General features: G+C 40.1%; 1 protein-coding gene across 1 annotated transcript in view; it reads left to right on the forward strand.

Moving 5' to 3' along the window:
* Positions 1 to 19,734, forward strand: part of LOC107290360 (RNA binding protein fox-1 homolog 1) — a gene marked incomplete at both ends in the record, with an annotated part of 72,695 nt that extends 52,961 nt beyond the window's left edge. The window contains 2 exons of the mRNA XM_015819241.1: positions 13,664 to 13,796; positions 19,695 to 19,734. Of these exons, the coding sequence (XP_015674727.1) occupies positions 13,664 to 13,796; positions 19,695 to 19,734 (173 nt within the window). The remainder of the gene's footprint in view (positions 1 to 13,663; positions 13,797 to 19,694) is intronic.
* Between the last annotated feature and the right edge of the window lie 217 nt (positions 19,735 to 19,951).

Here is a 19,951-nt window from a genome sequence, read left to right on the forward strand (position 1 = left end):
CTTCTTCTTCTTCTTCTTCTTCTTCTTCTTCTTCTTCTTCTTCTTCTTCTTCTTCTTCTTCTTCTTCTTCTTCTTCTTCTTCTTCTTCTTCTTCTTCTTCTTCTTCTTCTTCTTCTTCTTCTTCTTCTTCTCCTTCTCCTTCTCCTTCTCCTTCTCCTTCTCCTCCTCCTCCTCCTCCTCCTCCTCCTCCTCCTCCTCCCCCTCCTCCCCCTCCTCCTCCTTTCCAGTGAATTTCAGTTGAGAGTGTTTTGTAACAAGCTGTCCAAAAACACTAAATCACCAGCTTCATATTGGTGTGGAGTTCAACCGAATTGCTAATCTTAAGCACATCTAAGAAAAAAATAGTGCTCCAGTGATGGAGCACCCACAACTTTGGGAGGCAAGCTATTCCATTGATTAATTGTTTTCATTGTCAGAAAATTTCTCCTTACTTCTAGGTTGGATCTATCTTTAACAAGCTTCCACCCATTACTTCTTGTTCTGCTCTTAGTGCTTTGCCGAGTAAATTAATCCCAGCTTCTCTGTGATAACTCCTCAATGACAGCTGTATGTAAGCTGCACAAATTCCAATGGCCACTGAATGGCAGCATAGAGACCAAAAACTGGAAACCTTTTCTGCCATCTAGTGGTGGATAGGTTAGTAATTCTTTTGTGAAGTCCTTTCTTTAGGGCAGGGGTGTCAAATTGCCGGCCCATGGGTTGGTTGTATCATGCAGAGGCCGCGCTCACCCCAGCTCCGGCAATGCGAAAAAATACAATACATCGTAATACGTCACATGACACGGCGAGTTTGACACCCGTGCTTTAGGGGCTAGTGTCAACACTTCCTTACAGGTGGTAGCATTTGGTGGAAGTGGAATTTCATCTGGAGACCACCAATCTCTTCCTACACAATGTTCTGTCACAGGGCCCTACCAGATAAACACTGTGGGAGAAGTTGCATGTAGATTATTCAGGCACAAAAACACTATTTGTTATTTCTTATTTAATATTATTTTATATATTTATGATCCTCACTTAGTGACTGGAACAATGTATATTGTTTATGCAGGTGTGGATACATAGAGATAGCAAGAAAAAAAACAGTAATCTGTGTTAATTTGCTGAATATCTTTTTTTTAATAAGGTAATTTTATTAGTTTTTTTTTACACAAAAGAGATTTTAAAAAATGAGCAGATACTACTAGTTAAGATAAGAAAAAACAAAAAAAAGTTAATAGAACAAGGCCAAAAGGAAATACACAGAAATTACTTCTGATTTTCTTTTACAACAGTTAGCAACATAAATTTAAATTGCCCTATGACTCTACAGTGACTTTTTTTAAATCTATTGGTTTTTTTCCTGAACATCAAACCTGTATATATATGTTTCACACAAAAAGTCTCACATAACAAGTCAAAGATTGCAGAGAAGAGCAACAAAGATGATTAGGGGGCTAAAACACATGAAGGATGGTTGCAGGAATTGGGTATCACTAGTTTAGTGAAAAGAAGGACTGGGGTGATAGCAGTCTTCCAATATCTCAGGGGTTGCCACAGAGAAGAGGGAATCAAACTATTCTCCAAAGCACCTGAAGGCAGGACAAGAAACAAGGTGTCCACAATCCTACCGGACCCCTGAGTAAAGAAGGACATGAAGGCAACCAGACTCAGAAAGCAGCGGTTTACTTTAAGGCATTGTTGGCATCAGCAGAAACCTACATTATCAAGTCTCCTTGCTGAATAAAGTTTGCACTGGGAGCAACCGCCTCCCAGCGCAGGTTAAATACATTTGCTTCAATGCTACCCCACCCTCTGCCCAATTAGCCAACAACCCCACCCTCCACCTAATTAGCCAGTGACTCCACCACCCCCCAATCACCCAGCACCCCACCCTCTAATCATCTAACCAGCATCCGGCATTAATCAGTTCAAACTGCAGCAGCTGTCCCAGTTTGATGTCCTTCCTTCTCTTTGTGCGTTTTGAAAAGCCCCGCTCCGACAGCACGCCACTCTCGCGTGTCAGCTGTTCAGCGGCTGCTCGTTAGTCGGTCTGGCATCTCTTCCGCATGGGTGCGGCTCCCAGCATTTCCCGGTGTTCCGTCTGGCATCTGCTGCACGCCAGCAGCCCATCAGCTGTTTGGCGGTTCAAACGGGACCCTCCAGAGCATCGTCGGGCCGGTTAGCTGCTTGAAACCGGTGCTGGCCATCCTCCTCCCCCACGTTCACTCCTTCACCTTCCCCCTCCTGAATGTCGAGCCCGGGAGGGCTAGACAGGCGGCCCCCCTACCATGTGTCCTCCTGGAAGTAAGCAGAGACAAAACATTAGGTTTGTGTCATGGAGGTAGGCAGGGTTCCCCTTCCCCCTGGCTTCTGTGGATGTTTGCGGTGGTATCGGCGTACAAGCCGAGGCGCATTAACATCAGCCTCCCCCATCCAGGATGCCTTGGATATTGGATAACCCTTCCAGTGTACCAGGTATTGCACCCGACCCCGGCAATACCGGGAGTCGAGTATTTTCTGAATTTTGTAATGACCCCCCCAGTTGGACCTGGTGGTTGTGGTACATGCCTAAATGAGGGTTTTATTGCTGGCTTTAGTAGCCCACTATGGAAGATCAGGTACACCTTGCCAAGGTTGCGGGGCAACTGTAGCCGCACAGTGACTGGGTTGATGACCCATTCTATCTTGAATGGCCCAATATACTTCGGACCCAATTTCTTACACGGCATGCGCAGCTTCAGGTATTTTGTGGACAGGTACACCTCATCTCCGACCTGGAAGGGTTTCTGTGGAGTTCGTTTCTTGTCGGCCTGGGTTTTCCACGTCTGTTCTGCTTTCTGTAGCGCTGTCTTTACCGACTTCTATACACTTTGTATTTGGAGTATCCACTCGTGTGGTTGGTGTGACCCAGGGTCTCTCTGCGGGCATTTGGGAATAGGAACAAACTCCACCCCGTGCACTATCCGGACAGGAGTGAACCCCGTGCTACTATGGACGGTGTTGTTATATGCCACCTCAGCGAACGGCAGAAGGTCAGCCCAGTTCGTCTGTTGATAATTGACATAACACACAAGGGATGGAAACTAACCAAGGAGAGAAGCAACCTAGAACTGAAGAGAAATTTTCTGACAGTGAGAACAATCACTCAGTGGAACAAATTGCCTTTGGAAGTTGTGGGTGCTCCATCGCTGGAGGCTTTCAAGAAGAGACTGGACAGCCATTTGTCTGGAACGGTATAGGGCTTCCTACTCAAGTAGGGGGTTAGACTAGAAGAAGGTACCTTCCAACTCTCTCAATTTCACCATCTCAGCAATTTTCATCATCTTCATCATCATCTTTTCCATTCTGGGTATTATCAAATCTTTCCACCATTATGCATATAAATTTTTTGCTGCTGTTATCGTATAAAAATCAAAGTACTGGGAGGTGTTTTCCAGCTTGTTATCAATCAGTCCTAAAAGAAACTTCTTTGGCTTAATTTGAATATTAATCTTTAAAATCTTCTGAATGAAATTTTAACGCTTTTTTGCATGTCCACCAAGCATGACAAAAAGTCCCTCTTGTTTACATTTCCAGCATAAATTCAAAGTACCTTTATACAGTTTAGATAATTTTCTGAGGACAGATACCAGGGACAAATTATTTTGTAAAAGTGATAAAATGTATATCATAATGTTGCAAAACAAGCTTTACCCCACAACACTGCAACACAAGTACGAAAAGGTGGAGCTTATGTGGTGACATTACAATGGAAGCTTCATCAGCTTAGCACCTTCAGGGTTAGGGATGGATGGTGAGGACCAAGGATACCGCTTACTCATTGGCAGCATCTGTCATGTAATTGTCTCCCAAGAGATGACTCACTTTTTTTTTATTTCTTTCAAACTAAATAAATAAAAACATGCCCATTCTGTTTTGTGAGACACATCATTTTAAAATTTGCCTTTCATAGATGGTAGATAGATAGACAGACAGACAGACAGACAGACAGACAGACAGACAGACAGATAGATAGAGACATAGATAGATAGAGACATAGATATAGAGAGATAGATAGATATATACTGTAGATGATAGATAGAGAGATTGATATGTATAGATGATAGATAGATAGATAGATAGATAGATAGATAGATAGATAGATAGATAGATAGATAGATAGATAGATAGATAGATAGATAGATAGATAGATAGATATAGAGAGAGACATAGAGACATATATATAGAGAGAGATATGTAGATGATAGATAGATAGAGAAATTGATATGTATAGATGATGATGATAGATAGATAGATAGATAGATAGATAGATAGATAGATAGATAGATAGATAGATAGATAGATGAGAGAGAGAGACATACAGATATATAGAGAGAGAGAGATATGTATAGATGATAGATAGAGAGATAGATATAGAGAGATTGATATGTATAGATGATAGATAGAGAAATTGATATGTATAGATGATAGAGATAGAGAGAGAGAGATGGATAGATAGATAGATAGATAGATAGATAGATAGATAGATAGATAGATAGATAGATAGATAGATAGATAGATAGATAGATAGATTAGAGACAGAGACAGAGACAGATAGAGATAGATATGTATAGATGATAGATAGATAGATTGATATGTATAGATGATGATAGATAGATAGAGAAATTGATATGTATAGATAGAGATAGATAGAGAGAGAGAGAGAGAGATGTATAGATGAGAGAGAGAGAGAGAGAGAGAGAGAGAGAGGGAGAGAGAGAGAGAGAGAGAGAGAGAGATTTTATTGTGGTAGTCTTATTTATATTATCTTCTCTTATAAGACTCTCCCCACTTCCAGAAAGGGAGAAAGGCATAAAAATAAATCTCCGCAAAGCATAGTTTGTTCTGAATGTTCCACCAAGGAATCTGGATTCACACAACATAAGTCAACATTACACATAAAACGCTGAATTATCTTGTTTTCTTTTTTCTGCTCCACAGTTTCTTTTATTTCTTTTTGTATCGTGACTTTACAGATTGTTTCTGAGTAGAGAATTTCTTTTTTGCTGATCTGTAAGCTGCACACCCAGCCTTTCCAATTAAAATGGGGGAGAGTAATTTCAGGCTGAAGGAGATACATGTAAAGAATGAAGTATCTCCAGAAACATTTCAACCTTGTAGATCAGGAATGGACAACCTTACCTCATCAAGAGAAACACTTGGATCTGGAATCTGTTCCAAAAAACTGTAGAACGCGGGAGGGGGGGGACTCGCATCTGGTTCCATATAGCATTAATTCAAATGAAATACAGGTAGTCCTCAACTTACAACAATTCTTTTAGTGACCATTCAAAGTTACAGTGGCAGTGAAACAAAAGACTTATGACCATTTTTCACACTTACAACCGTTGCACCATTCCCCATAATCCTGTGATCAAAATCCAGATACTTGGCAACTGGTTCATATTTATGACGGTCGCAGTGTCACCGGGGGGGGAGGGTATCACGTGATCCCCTTTTGCGACCTACTGACCAGAAAAGTCAATGGGGAAGCCGGATTCACTTAACAACTGCGTGTAGTCACACGGTTGTTAAGTGAATCCAGCTTCCCCACCGACTTTGCCGGTCAGAAGGTCACAAAAGGAGAATCACGTGACCCCCCCCCAGGATGCTGCGACCGTCACAAATAGGAGACCTTCCCCATTGACGTGAGCTATGCTGTTGAGTGGGTTTTGTCGCAGGGTCCGAACTTTCTTGCCACAGTTGCGAAGTGAATCACGGCAGTTGTGAGGTTAGTCGCCTTCACAACCTGCAATGATTCACTTCGCAACTGTGACAAGGACAGTCGCACCCGGTGACAAAACCCACTCAACAGCTCTCTCGCTTTGTAATGGAAATTTTACTCGCTCAATTGTAGTCTTAAGCCGAGGACGGCCTGTCCCACTTTGCTTTGCTTTTCAATCCTCTTTGGCATTCAAAAGCAGGCAGATCGGAGCAACTTTCAGAAGCCCCGATTGCCAAATGCAGGGGCCACAGGTGCTCCTCTGCTTGGATTTAAGGTCTGTTTTTTCCCCTAGAAGCCATCTAGGCTTCAGGATGGTCAGGTGCCAAGCGAGCGGTGCAGAGGAGAGCCAGCAGGGAGGGCCATTCATCGCGGGTGACAGCCCACCTTTCTCTCGGCATATGCCATCCCTATGTAAATTCAGATCCGAGCTGGAATGCAAGCAATAATTGGCCATTAAAGAGGCTGCATGTTTTTATGGTTTGGATGGGAATCTGCCTCCCTGTTGGGTTTAGCATATGCTACCTTTTCATTTTTCTTTGGGCTTCAAAACTTGAATATACAGTTTATAATGCTAGCCTCCTCGGGGACAGCTCCAGTGTGGCGTGATGCACACAGGAGCGTCTGGATTTTAAGTTTGGGTTGATAGTTTCCTTCTCCCCCCCCCCCCAGTATGTGTGTTAAAAGTTTATTGTCTGATAGCTCTCCGAACAATATCAGTATGAAAATGAATGAGGACTAAATGTATATATTAATATCATTTGGGATAAGTTAGCTCTCGACAGCAGTTCAGGTGTGAACATAATGATAAGAACTACTTCGGGGTGTTTATCTTCTCTGTTGGAAATATTCCTCTCTGTTGGCTTATACAGAACACAGAATAACAGAGTTGGACGAGACCTTGGAGATCTTCTACACCAACCCCCTGCTCAAGCAGGAGACCCTATATCCTTCCAGACAAATAGCTATATAATCTCTTCTTAAAAATGTCCAATGATGGGACAGCCACAACTTTTGAGGCAAGCCGTTCCAATGATAATTGTTCTCACTGTCAGGAAATGTCTTAGTTCTAGATTGGATCTCTCCTTGGTAAGTTTCCATCCATTGCTTCTTATCCTGCCTTCAGGTTTTTGGGAGAATAGCCTAACCCCTTCTTCTCTATGACACCCCATCAAATATTGGAAGACTGCTATCATGTCACCCCTAGTTCTTCTCTTCATTAGACTAGACATAACCAATTCCAGCAACTGTTCCTTATATGTTTTAGCCTCCAGTCCCCTAATAATCTTTGTTGCTCTTCTCTGCACTCTTTCTAGAGTCTCAACATCTTTTTTACATCGTGGTGACCAAAACTGGATGCCATATTCCAAGTTTGGCCTTACTAAGGCCTTGTAAAGTGGTATTAACACTTCACGTGATCTTGATTCTATCCCTCTGTTAAACTAGGACTGCACTGACTTTTTAAAAAAAAAAATCTTATTTAATCTGAACTCTGCCTAAATATCTCTGTTCTCAAAATGCTGATTTCAGGTTTTGGTCCATAAAACATCTCTCTTCCTCTGTTCAATGTTTTGTCACCCAGATGCATTGTTGGAATTAATTTTAAGGTTGATTATACTATAATCATCTCAGAAGGCATGGTATAAATCATAATGGATTAAGGGCTAAATTCAATTTTCTTTGTCATTCTGTCACCATGGTTCTCTTTAAAACTTTCAGTTAAACAGAACATTTGTAGGTTAACAGGGCACTAAGTTAAATTTTCAGAAACTCTACTTAAAGAATATCAAGCTCGGAAGAGCTTGGGAACAATCGCTTATAAGATTATGCCATTTCTTTGTTCATGCAACATGCTTTAACAGCATCCTCAAAATGCTAAGCTGATCCTATGAATCTTGATGTAGGTTGGATTTGGAGGTTTGTGTGTTGTGTGAATATAACCCATTGGGTTAGTTGAGAGGTCAGGGTATTGTACAAATCCAGAAGATGGGCTAATTCATGGTTATTCACATTATATGAATGCATTTGCAAATGCCCTATTTCTTGATGGAGAAATACCCTATGAAACTCTGGCAGAGTTTACACACAGTGCCACAACATTAACAAATCAGGACCAAGCAAATCAGGGCTTAGACTATTATATTAATTAAGGTCTTTTAAAAGAGGCAGCAATATTATTTTTATTTATTTGTTAAACTTGTTTTCTGCCCGTCTCACCACAAAGTGACTCTTTACGATGTTTAAAAGAATAAAACAACACAGAAACATCTACATTATAATAAACTACTATAAAAATACAAATTATAAGCTGCAACTAAAAGAGAGAGGCATATTAATGTTTGTAAATAGCCCAGAGTCACCGCTAGACGATATGAGTGGCACACAGATCTAATAAATAAATAAATAAAATAATATTTTTTTAGCTGCAGGAAGAACCAGCTAATAGTTTCACCCTACTCATAGGTAAAATAACTTAATGGTGCTTTCTCAGAAGCTTTTAGATATAGAACTCAAAAAAGTATCACAGTCCTGTACAAAGATAGTGAAATCAAACACTATTTGATTAAGAGAATACCGCTGATTGCAAGCATGGATTTGCAGTCATCTTAGTTAACTAAATCACCGTGGGAGCAATAAATTAAGGCCTTTCTCCTTTGCTTGCTGTGGTAATTGTGGCCTATTATTCTAGGAAAGAAAAAGAAATGGAGACCAGATGCTGTCCAAAATTAAATGCAGACAATTTTTTCTGACCCTCTGCTCTATTTACGAACAGAAGTGTAACTCCCTATGAAATCTGATCCTTCCACCCATAATCATAAACTTCTATCCATCTAGCAAATTTGCTCCAAATAATTGAGGGCCCATCTCAATTGTATTTGGGGATCCCAAAGAGAAATAAACAAAGACAAACAGAAGTCTACTGATAAAGTATGAAAGTCACTCCCATGTTCAATATTCTGCCTTTCCATCCCTCTGTCCAATCCTCCGGTCACCCATACAATGATTAAATTCAGATTACTCATTTTCCGGATGACTTGCAAAGTTGAAACACTAAGAATAAAATACAAGCTGGGGTTTGGTTTCTTGGGGGCAATTTTCCCCCCATTGTTTTCCCTCTAGCTAAGCTTTTTTTTGTGTATGCAACAAATAAGGAAAGGATTATTAAGAGAAAGCCATTCATTCAATGCATGGGGGCTTAATCATTTTGGAAAGTGTTACAGGCTGAACTGCATATGGATTTGAAGAATCTGAATACCAGGAAATTTTATATTTAAATATTCTATGTGCTCGCCCTTCCGTCCCATGGCTTACCTATAGGAGCCGTGGTGGTGCAGTATTGCAGGCTAGAATGGTTAGAATGGTTAGAATGCAGTATTGCAGGCTAGTGGTTAGAATGCAGTATGGTGGTTAGAATGCAGTATTGCAGGCTAACTCTATCCACAGACTGAGGTTTGATTGTGATGGGGCTTTTATAAAAAAGAATGGGTCCCTTTTCAGTCCCAAGGTTGAAGCCACCATCTTGACATCCTCCTCCCAGTGAATTCCATGGCTGGGAAATTCTGGGAGTTGAAGTCCACAAGGCTTAAAGTTGCCAAGTTTGGAGACCTCTGATTTATTTTGCAAAACATTCCTTAGACTTGACAAGGCTTCCTCTGGCCTAAACATGTGCATCTTCTGGTGGGAGGGAAATGCAATTTTGGCACATTTTTTAAAATTATGTTTCAGCCTTTTTTAAGGCAAGATAAGATAAGATAAGATGAGATGAGATGAGATGAGATGAGATGAGATGAGATAAGATAAGATAAGATAAGATAAGATAAGATAAGATAAGATAAGATAAGATAAGATAAGATAAGATAAGGTGATATAAGGTGAGATAAGATAAGGCAAGGCAAGATAAGATGAGGCGAGGTGAGGTGAGGTGAGGCGAGGTGAGGTGAGATAAGAGATAAGATGAGATGAGATGAGATGAGATATGGTAAGGTAAGGTAGGATAGGATAGGATAGGATAGGATAAGGTAAGGAGGTGAGATGAGATGAAATGAGATGAAATGAGATGAGATGAGATAAGATAAGATAAGATAAGATAAGATAAGATAAGATAAGATAAGATAAGATAAGATAAGATAAGATAAGATAGCCTTTATTGACATTTTTTACTGTGGGCACAACGACACACATCAAAAATGAAATTTATCTAATGGAATGAAAATATCTAATGGAAGCACCAGACCTGGTTTGGCAGTTTACTCATTTTTTGGCTTTGAATTGAACTTTCTATATATCATTAGTTATATTTCCTTACTTTGATTGAAGTTTAACCTGATAATGTTCATTGTGTTTGTTAGTTAAGAGGTAGACTCTAAAACAGGGGTGGACAACTATGGCCCCTTTATGGACTTCAACTCCCAGAACAGCTGAGCCATTTCTGAGTTGATGTCTACAGTTGACGTAAAGGGGACATGGTTGCCCATCCCTGCTCTAAAATCAACTCTCTGTTCATTGAAGCAAGATGGTCATTACATACTTACTCTCAAATATTTATAAAAACTATATAATTTCATGTCTTCTCTGTCATTGTACTTCAGTATTTAAGTATGCACAACAGCTTAAATATTAATGAGATGGAGTTAAAGAATAAACTCTCACTGATCTCTCTAAAACCCTGTTAAGCTGTGAGAGACATAGATTCAATTCATTCATTATGCTAAGCCATGATGAGCTTAGCCTAACTTTGTTGAACAGAGTAGAGTAGAGTAGAGTAGAGTAGAGTAGAGTAGAGTAGAGTAGAGTAGAGTAGAGTAGAGTAGAGTAGAGTAGAGTAGAGTAGAATAGAACAGAACAGAACAGAATAGAATAGAATAGAATAGAATAGAATAGAATAGAATAGAATGGGACCTTGGAGGTCTTCTAGTTCAGCCCCCCTGCTGAAACAGGAGAACCTATATCATCTCAGAGAGGTGGATGTCCAGTCTCTTCTTAAAACCTCCAGTGATGGAGCTCCCACGATCTCAGGGGTAAGCTGTTCCACTGGTTGATTGTCCTCACTGTCAGGAAATTTCTTCTTAGTTCCAGGTTGCTTCTCTCTTTGGTCAGTTTCCAACCGTTATTTCTCATCCTTCCATCGGGTGCTTTGGTGAACAACCTGGCCCCCTCAGATACTGGAACAAATATAATAAGTGACAATTTACCAGATCCACACGATACACTAAAGCCTGGCTTACATATCATGGTGACTAGGTTCTTCAAGCAAGTAAACCACATTTTAGCTTGGTAGGATGCATAGATCTGGCTACTGTTTCGTTAACTCCAAGGGCTACCATTCAATACATGAAGTTTAATTGGATTATAAATCAATCCTGCAGAAGTGAAAAGGTTTTCCAAGATATCTTGTTAAATTTTTAAGCTTTGTTTGGAGTACACCTTGTACTTTGAACAATAATCCCAGTATTTGCCTTAAATTTAATTTTAGACAGAACCTGTCGGTTCCATTGTAATTATGCCAGTTCTTCTTTTCAGTTCTGCGGAAAATTTAGCTAATCCAATCAATTAAAAAGAAACTTTGCAGAACTTTTGCATGGATTCCTAATTAATCACAGGATTTCAATTCTGACAAATTGTTTGGTGACTCAGAGGTAGTTTTACACCTTGATGTAAAAGTAAAAGTCATTCATGAAAGTTCATGGGACAAAACAGATACAAATTTGCATTACCTTTGCAGTATTTTGCTTTATAAACACATCTTATTTTTTTTATTATTATTGAATTTGTACATTGCCTAACTTCAAGCCACTCTCACCACGGTAAATTATTTGAAGAAAAGTCGAGGGAGCTAGCTATATCTAACCTATTGAAGAAGGAATAGGGTGGACATGGTACCTGTCTTCCAGTACTTGAAGGGCTGGCCCAGAGAAGATCACCTGAAGGGAGGACAAGAAGTAAGATGGAAGCTTATCAAAGAAAGATCCAACCTAGAAGTAAAGTGAAATTTCCTGACATTGAGAACAATTAATCAACAGAACAGCTTTGCCTCCTGGAATTGTTGGTGCTCCATCACTGGAAGTTTTCAAAAATAAACTCGACAGCTATTTGTCCAGGATCATATAAGGTCTCCTGTCTTAAGTGAAGGGTTAGACTAGAATACCTCTAAGGTCCCTTCCAGCCCTATGATTCTATTTTCTATATGAAAAAATCAAATTGAATTATTTTAGATTTCACTGCAGTGGGAAGAGAGGTCAGGGCCTCTGTTCCTCGCCTGGGCCCTGCCTGAATCCCATTTAAAAGTTTCTAGATCCTTCCTGTGAACGTTTTCACATTATCATATTTATGAGGTTATGTTTATGAGGAAAAGTTAACAATCTGATGCTGGATCAGTCCGTCACCAAAACAAAGAGCAGATAGAAACTATATCTCTTAGACTGTCAGATTTATTTATTTTTTTTGTTACAGCTCTACGGTTCTTCTGATTAAGAAGCACTTCATGCTAGGAACAAGTCTTTCAGGCCTTTGATTAGTCAGATTTATGAAGAAGAATGTTAAGGTAGCAACAGGCGAGTTCTGGAGAGAATTGTATTTTAAACTAAAAAACCTATCTGTAGGCAGAGTAGTCTCCGGTGCTTTTTTGTCTGCTTCTTTGAAACAAAAAAGAAGGGGAGGTTTGTCTCAGGTGAATGTGGTGGTCTGCACCTATTGATTATTTTAGAAATGGTTGCTAGATTCCTTTTCAAGGTGAGAAATGGCTCCCAAGCTGTTCCTAAGAGATCTCTAGCCTTTTATGTAGAATGGAAAGGGGAAAAGGAGGCAAAGAGTATGAATATTGATTGTTACAAATAGAATTGCAATGGATATCAGCAGTTCCTGGAATTCTTTGTTAATGGTTTCTTAACTCTGCTGTAATAAATCACTTTTCAGAAGTTCCCAGATTCATGTGGGTCTGTATAATTAGTTTCAGACTAGCCAGCTGAGTAGAAAACTGACTCCTGTTCTACTCATTTCCTCAGCCTCTTTAAACCAAATAGGAACTAGACAGGTCTTCAACTAAAGGATACCTTCAAATAAAAGAACTACATCAAATCCTCATTTCAGTTTACTGTCCAACATTTACCGATCAGCCTGTATTCTACAATGAAATTAGAATTACTAGCAGAAAGCTATAAATATATCACTGAGATCCGCATGTAAAGATTACAGTTAGTATCAATAGATTCAGATGTAGTACAGTGATATTCAGGTAAAAGTAATCTGCTAAGAGTTGCTTTCAATGATATGAGTGCCTTTGTTTGTTTCTTTGTTTGTTAAATGTATTTAGCCATCGAACTCACATTAAGGTGACTTCAGGTGACTTACAACATTTAAAAAATCCACCATATAATAAAATGCAATTAAATAAACATTTCTCACCCAGAAAACCATTGGAAGTTAAGGCCCACACATTTCAAAGTTGCCAAAAGTTGAGAAACACTACTTTCCTGAATGGAAATGATACATATCAGTTTCATCCTACTCATCCCATCAGGCCAATCAAAGCAGCCCATCTTCAACTTCTACCAAAAGATCTATCAGAATCCAGAAATAAGTCAATGACGACTCAGTCATCCAGGCCAAAAAGGTTGAATCACGGCAACTGGACCAAAATTTGATCCGGTTGCCATGATTCAACCTTTTAGAACCCAGAAATGGTTTTGTGCTGGGTTTAAAACCAAGCCTTTTCTTTCCCGTGTAACACGCAACACCCTATCCTTGTCCTCTGTTGTTAATTTGAGAATATGACAAAATTGAGGAAGCAGACTTCATTGAGTAAAGCCTACTACTATTCACACAGGCTAAGCCTTGGCCCTGTTGAATGATCCAGCATCTTCTCCCTTTCAGAAACAGAAGGAAAAAGTATCGAACACCTGTTGCATTTTTGTCTTTGTTTAGTGCCGGGGTTCCCGTATCCAGCTGCAACTGCAGCTGCCGCGTACCGAGGAGCCCACCTTCGAGGCAGAGGTCGCACCGTCTACAACACATTTCGTGCCGCAGCACCCCCACCTCCAATTCCAGCTTATGGCGGGTAAGTTGCTAGTCGCCCTGGGCTTCTTCATCCTGTCGCTCTGCAGCTTCCATCTTCTACTTACTTCCCCACAGGGAAGAGCCCCCCCCCCCCAAAAAAAAGGCAATCGAGCATTTGTGAATGCCAGGCACAACCATTTTGTCTCGCCACACCAACCTCGCACAGCGTGGAGCCAATCTCAGTCGCCTGAAGTGGATCACCTTGCACACGGGGGTTGACAAATGATAGTAATTTGCCCTGTCATGGTTGGTGGCTTTCAAGCATTTTGTGCGTCCCATGTTGTTATGCAAATTCCCCTAACGCCAGGGAGAGGAAATGCAGAGCTGGGTTGGGAGGGCGATGGCAAACATCTGGTTCTTGAGGAGGTGGAATCATATTTTAAATCTATTTTTAAAGAGAAAATTTGACTTGTAACCCAGAAGGATTTAATGTATTATTACGGTTAACAGCAAAATGATGACTACGTAGAAAGCTGGTATGTGCTCTAAGTTTGTAGCAAAGAGTGTAATGCTTGTGAAGAATTGCCCAGCCAAACATATAAATTATTGTGGGGGAAAGGCTGTCTCTTAAAATGCCACACATTTATTTCTCCCATACAAGATCATATTGTTTATTCACTCAACTAGGAGATTAAGGAGAAGGCAATCCCCCATGTTGGCTGGGGAATTCTGGGAGTTGAAGTCTACAAGTCTTAAAGTTGTCAAGTTGGGAGACCCCTGCAATAGGACCATTAAAGGCTACCTGCTCTAGATGTTGATGAATTCAATCCTGTCCAATCATAGAAAAATTAGCCCATCCCTTTTAGGCTTTTCTTTGTCTTCTTTCCATTTCTTGAAGCATGTATAGCAGGGCAAAATATAGAGAATTGCGGTCTCTAGCTTTCTTGAAACAGAAGCATAAATCTGGAGAGAAGTTACTTTCACTTATTTGCAAAGTGTCTCAGAAGCCATGGTAGTAACAGGGCAGCAGATCAATTGGGACAGTCCTTCCTCTTCCCTTCCCCCTTTTTTTTTCTCTTGGATTTGAAAAAGAAAAAAGAAGAATGCCTTTGTTAAAATGATGAGCTGAAATGGCTGGCCAAATCACTCATCTTCCATTGCTGAAGGTCGATTGGACTCTGAGACTCCATCCAGATCTAGTCAAGTGATCTAAGGGGCAAGGGAGGATACCACCATTGTAAAAGGAGTGTGAGTCTAATTCAGTGGTGGGATTTAAATATGTCAACAACTGGTTCTCTGTGTGGATGCCGCTTCTGGAAGTTCATTCTGGGCCTGGGCAACAAAAAAATAGCTACTGGTTCTGCCGAAGTGGTGCGAACCGGCTGAATCCCACCACTGGTCTAATTGGAACAACTTCACACTCTATAATTATCAGAAGAAACAATAAAACACAAGGGAGACTCCATTTCAAAGCTTAGGAAAACTCCATTTAAACCTGAAGTTGTTATTTTTCACGCTGTCTGGAAGGCTGCAGCAAAATATATCAGTAGGCAGTCTCAGACAGTCAGCTACTTCCATATTATCCACCGATAGATGGAATTTTGACTTGGCTTTATTTGTTAATCTAAAAATCACAAACCAAGTAAATGTGAGAGTACATACTTATTTTACTCTTTTCCCGTTTTATCACGGTTCAGCTGAGCTTAGAAAACGATGGACGGGAATCCTCCCAAATTGAAACTGAAATTTTGATTCTGACTTTATCCTCATTATGGCTGTCCATATTTTTCCTACTTCTGTTTACAAGGACTACAGGTAGTCCTGTACATACAACCATAATAGAGGCTTCCCATCACATTCGTAAGTTGTGACTGTCATAAAGCAGATCACCCACGTGACCAGCCTGATCTTACGGCCTTTATTGTAGCAATTGTTAAGCGAATGCCAAGGTCGTAAAGCAAATGCTAAGTTGCAAGGTGGAAACCTTGTTTACGGTGGGGCCAGCTTTGCTGAAAACTTGAAGTAAATGCCAACATGTGGTTACATGATTGTGGTGGGGGGGCAGCCATCAAATCTTTAGAACTGGATCGTAAGTATTCCTGAGGAGATCTATCATAACTTCGAACATTCGCTAAGCAACTGAAGGAGATGACCAGGCTGAGCCTGAGGGAGAGTCAAACACATCATCAGTCTCGCGTCCCTTTGTGCCCACAAGAGATCTAAGTCCAGCCCACCGCGAATTCCTTATCTACTGCCAATTTGCTTTGACTGTTAGTGGTTCAGATTCTTGTTCCGAGAGCTTTAGCATACAATAAATCTTGATACTCGTCTGAACTGCCTGGATTTTCTGATTTCCCTGGCATTTGACAGCAACTGTAGGGAAGTGATTTTGATTGTGACTGATTTGGAGGAGGATGTGTGTGTTAAATCTTCCCGATAATAAGTTCTTAAANTTCTTAAAACTTCATTTTTTTCCCCAAGTAGGATACTCATCTTGAGACAGAGGAAAGCCATTTTAACAAATGGAGAACAGATGTACAATTATTATAGTGGGAAAAAGCACTGTTTGATGGAATGTTGAGAACAGTTGCAAAATATAATGACACACTATACAATATGTTGCTTTCAGAATTACATTCCATCATTTTTTTTCCTGTTACATTTTTTTTTCTTTCACATACATAAAATCAAGATCAGAAGATGCTTTCGGTCTCAACCGAGAACAACTTTTTTTATGGCTTGTCATTAATCCTGGACTGTAGTAGAAAGAGAGATAGTGATCTATCAGTTTTTCAGACGAATATACATTATTTCATTCCATCAAATTTTCTGGGACTAATAAAAAAGAATCCTTCTTTATTGTTCTGTACAACTTTTTTACACAGGCAGGTTTTGGAAAACAATTTTTCACACAGAGAGAGAACCAAGTTCCTAAAACTCTTGTGTTTTTAAAAATGTAACTACTATATTTTCCCAATAATAAGACCTAACCTAGCATGATTTTTCAGGATGCTCGTAATATAAGCCCTACCCCCCAAAATAAACCACAATTAAGATCATCAGCCAGACAGATGCATTTAGTACTGTATTTCCCTCCAATATAAGACCTAACTGAAAAATAAGTCCTAATGCTTCTTTTGGAACAAAAATTAATATAAGACATGGTCTTATTTTTGAGGAAATATGGAATTCTTAAGATGGGTTTATATCTTATTCTCTCATGTAAATCCCTCAAATATATCCTGTGCTGTACATTTTTTTTCTCCAGAACATAAGTAGGCTGAGAACTTCAAATTTTATATTCTTAGGGTACTTCTATATTGACTCCAAGATCCAATGTGTTGAGTGTAATTCAAGATACCAGAACAGAGGACCAGATAACAACTAGCAGGTTGAAATGAAAAGGAAAGCGATTCAGGATGAACCTTAAGTTTTTCCTAAAGTCCTCTTCGTGGCCATCTTGAGTCTCTTGGTGATAGGATGGTCCTTGAAATTGAATTAATAAATAAATAATGCATGCATTTAAAGGAATTTCCCCACAACAAGAGCTTTGAGATAGTGAAACAACCAGTCAAGGAAAGTAGTGGTTTTTCTTTGCTGAAGGTTTTCAAATGGCTTTGGTTTGGGGTTCTCTACACTTCTTTTGGACCATAAGAAAGGCTGAGCACCAAAGAATTGAGGCCTTTGAATTATGGTGCTGGAGAAGACTCCTGCGAGTCCCCTGGACTGCAAGGCGATCAAACCGGGCAGTCCTAGAGGAGATCAACCCTGACTGCTCTTTAGAAGGCCAGATCCTGAAGTTGAAACTCAAATACTTTGGCCACCTAATGAGAAGGAAGGACTCACTGGAGAAGAGCCTAATGCTGGGAAAGATGGAGGGCAATAGAAGAAGGGGATGACAGAGAATGAGGTGGCTGGATGGAGTCACTGAAGCAGTAGGCATGAGCTTAAATGGACTCCAGAAGATGGTAGAAGACAGGAAGGCCTGGAGGAACATTGTCCGTGGGGTCATGATGGGTCGGACATGACTTCGCAACTAACCACAACAACAACACACTTCTTTTCCCAACAAAACCAGGGCAGAGATTCTTTCTCTTGCTCATTTAGAGTTTCTTTCCCAGGTTTTCCACTTCTGCAGGACCAAGTATCTTCTCTGAAACTCTCCCCATAATAGTTTGCTCATTTTTCCCCCTCCAGTCCCATGGTATTCTTTCACATAGTTTTTCCTCACAACAGCATCCCATTGAGGTAAATTGGCACAAGTGAGAATGACTGGCACAAATGTTGTCAATGCTGTGGCTGAGGAGAGAATTAAACTTAGATTTAATTGCTTTCAGATCATGTAATGTAATTACACAGTCCCCAGAATTAATCCAAAGCAGCCCTTTCTTGCAAATATTTGGGATGGATGGCAATGCAGATTATTAGAACGAGTGCTGTATTTAGTGCTGGGATTCAGCCAATTCGCACCACTTCGGCAGAACAGGTAGCAAATTTTTTTGTTGCCCAGGCCCCAAATGGACTTCCAGAAGCGGCATCCACACAGAGAACCAGTTATTCACATATTTGAATCCCACCACTGGCTGTATTGCTACCAAGAGACCTTGTAGCTTTGCATTTCAGGGGAATATTTGGGGAGAAAAATATTGAAAAGTTGTTTTTATCCCTACTGGTCTTTTTGACAAATAATTCCTGTTATGCAAGACGTTCAGTATTCCTTAGAACGCAGCTTCAAAATGCAGGTTTAAACGAATTCTAGACAGCTGAAAAACCCAGCTGAAGATATATTCAATTAGGTCCTTTCATTTAGATCTTCCCCTCAATGCATAATGATCTGAGGTGAGGTGATCATTTCCACAAAGATGTATACGAGTGTGTTGCCTTGTAAAAAATAAAAAGGTTTGCCAAAAATTGGGTAGGCCAATGGAAGATGGTGGTATCACACACGCCTCCTTATACCACAGTGGTGTGGAACAGAGTACAGTTAGTCCTTGACTTACAACAGTTCATTTAGTGGCCTTACAAAGTTACAGCAGCACTGGGAAAACGTGACATTTTCCACATTTGTATTTCACATTTTTCACAACCATTGAAGCGATGGTTGCAGTGTCCTGGGTCACGTGATCCGTTTTGCTACCTTCAGACAAGCAAAAATCAATGGGGAAGCCAGATGCACTTAATGAGCTTGTTAATAACTTAGTAACTGCAGCGATTCACTCAGTAGTTGTGGCAAGAAATTGACTTCACCCCTGTCTTGCTTAGCAACAGAAATTTCCGGCTTAATTGTGATCATAAATCGAGGATTATCTGTACATACAACCAGTCATTTGGTCTCCAACACAAGTGATAACATCATGACTGGCATCTAGACTGGTGAAGAACATTTTGCTCTCCTGCTGAATTAGGGATGGACCCCCCGTTCGCCTCCCCTTGTGGCTCAGCTCCGTTGCCATGTGTGAAGGGGGCTTGTCTGCCTATAAATGGAACAGGTGTTATGCTAGAATGGTAAAGCAGGATAGGATATTGCATCTGTAACAATCTGTGAAGTTTGGCCAAGTTAGTTGAGGTGCTGTGGGGATATCTGAAACTCCATGGTGAAAATCCTAGGTTGGTGTATTGAAAGATGTAGCCCCAGCATAAAACACCTGTATATTAGTGGGCAGATGTTAATGCTATCAGTTTCCTTTCTTCTGAAAAAAAAACAACAAAAACAAAATCAAGGAACTTTCAGGTCGATTTGAGACATGGAAAGGGTGCCCCACCTCATGTAAATTCTATAATATATCTATATCCTTATATATTCTTTGTTTGCGTTTCAGTTTGTTTTTCTTTCTTTCCTGTTCCATTGTTGTTGTTGTTCTTGTGATATGACTAACCTCGAGAGTTTCAGGGGTTGGTAGCATCTGCATGTGGAAAAGCACTAATATGAATGTTTTTCTTTGTGTGTGCATCTTTCCAGTGTTGTTTACCAGGATGGATTTTATGGTGCAGACATTTATGTAAGTATTGATTGATGTGCATGCTGTTTGTAGTACCTACAATTGCTGGAACCATTTATTTTTTATTTTTTGCTTTTGTTCTTCTTACCTACGTTGTACGTGTGCTGCATTAAAGCTTTGGCTCTGTCTTTCTCCATGTTGCCATGTATGGAAATTCAATTGGAAGGATTACTGAGTATGGAATAGCTTGATGTCCATTGCATCAATTGCCATCTGG

This window comes from Protobothrops mucrosquamatus, unplaced genomic scaffold (genome assembly GCF_001527695.2).
Source record: "Protobothrops mucrosquamatus isolate PMUCROS unplaced genomic scaffold, P.Mucros_1.0 scaffold_147, whole genome shotgun sequence".
NCBI lineage: Eukaryota > Metazoa > Chordata > Lepidosauria > Squamata > Viperidae > Protobothrops > Protobothrops mucrosquamatus.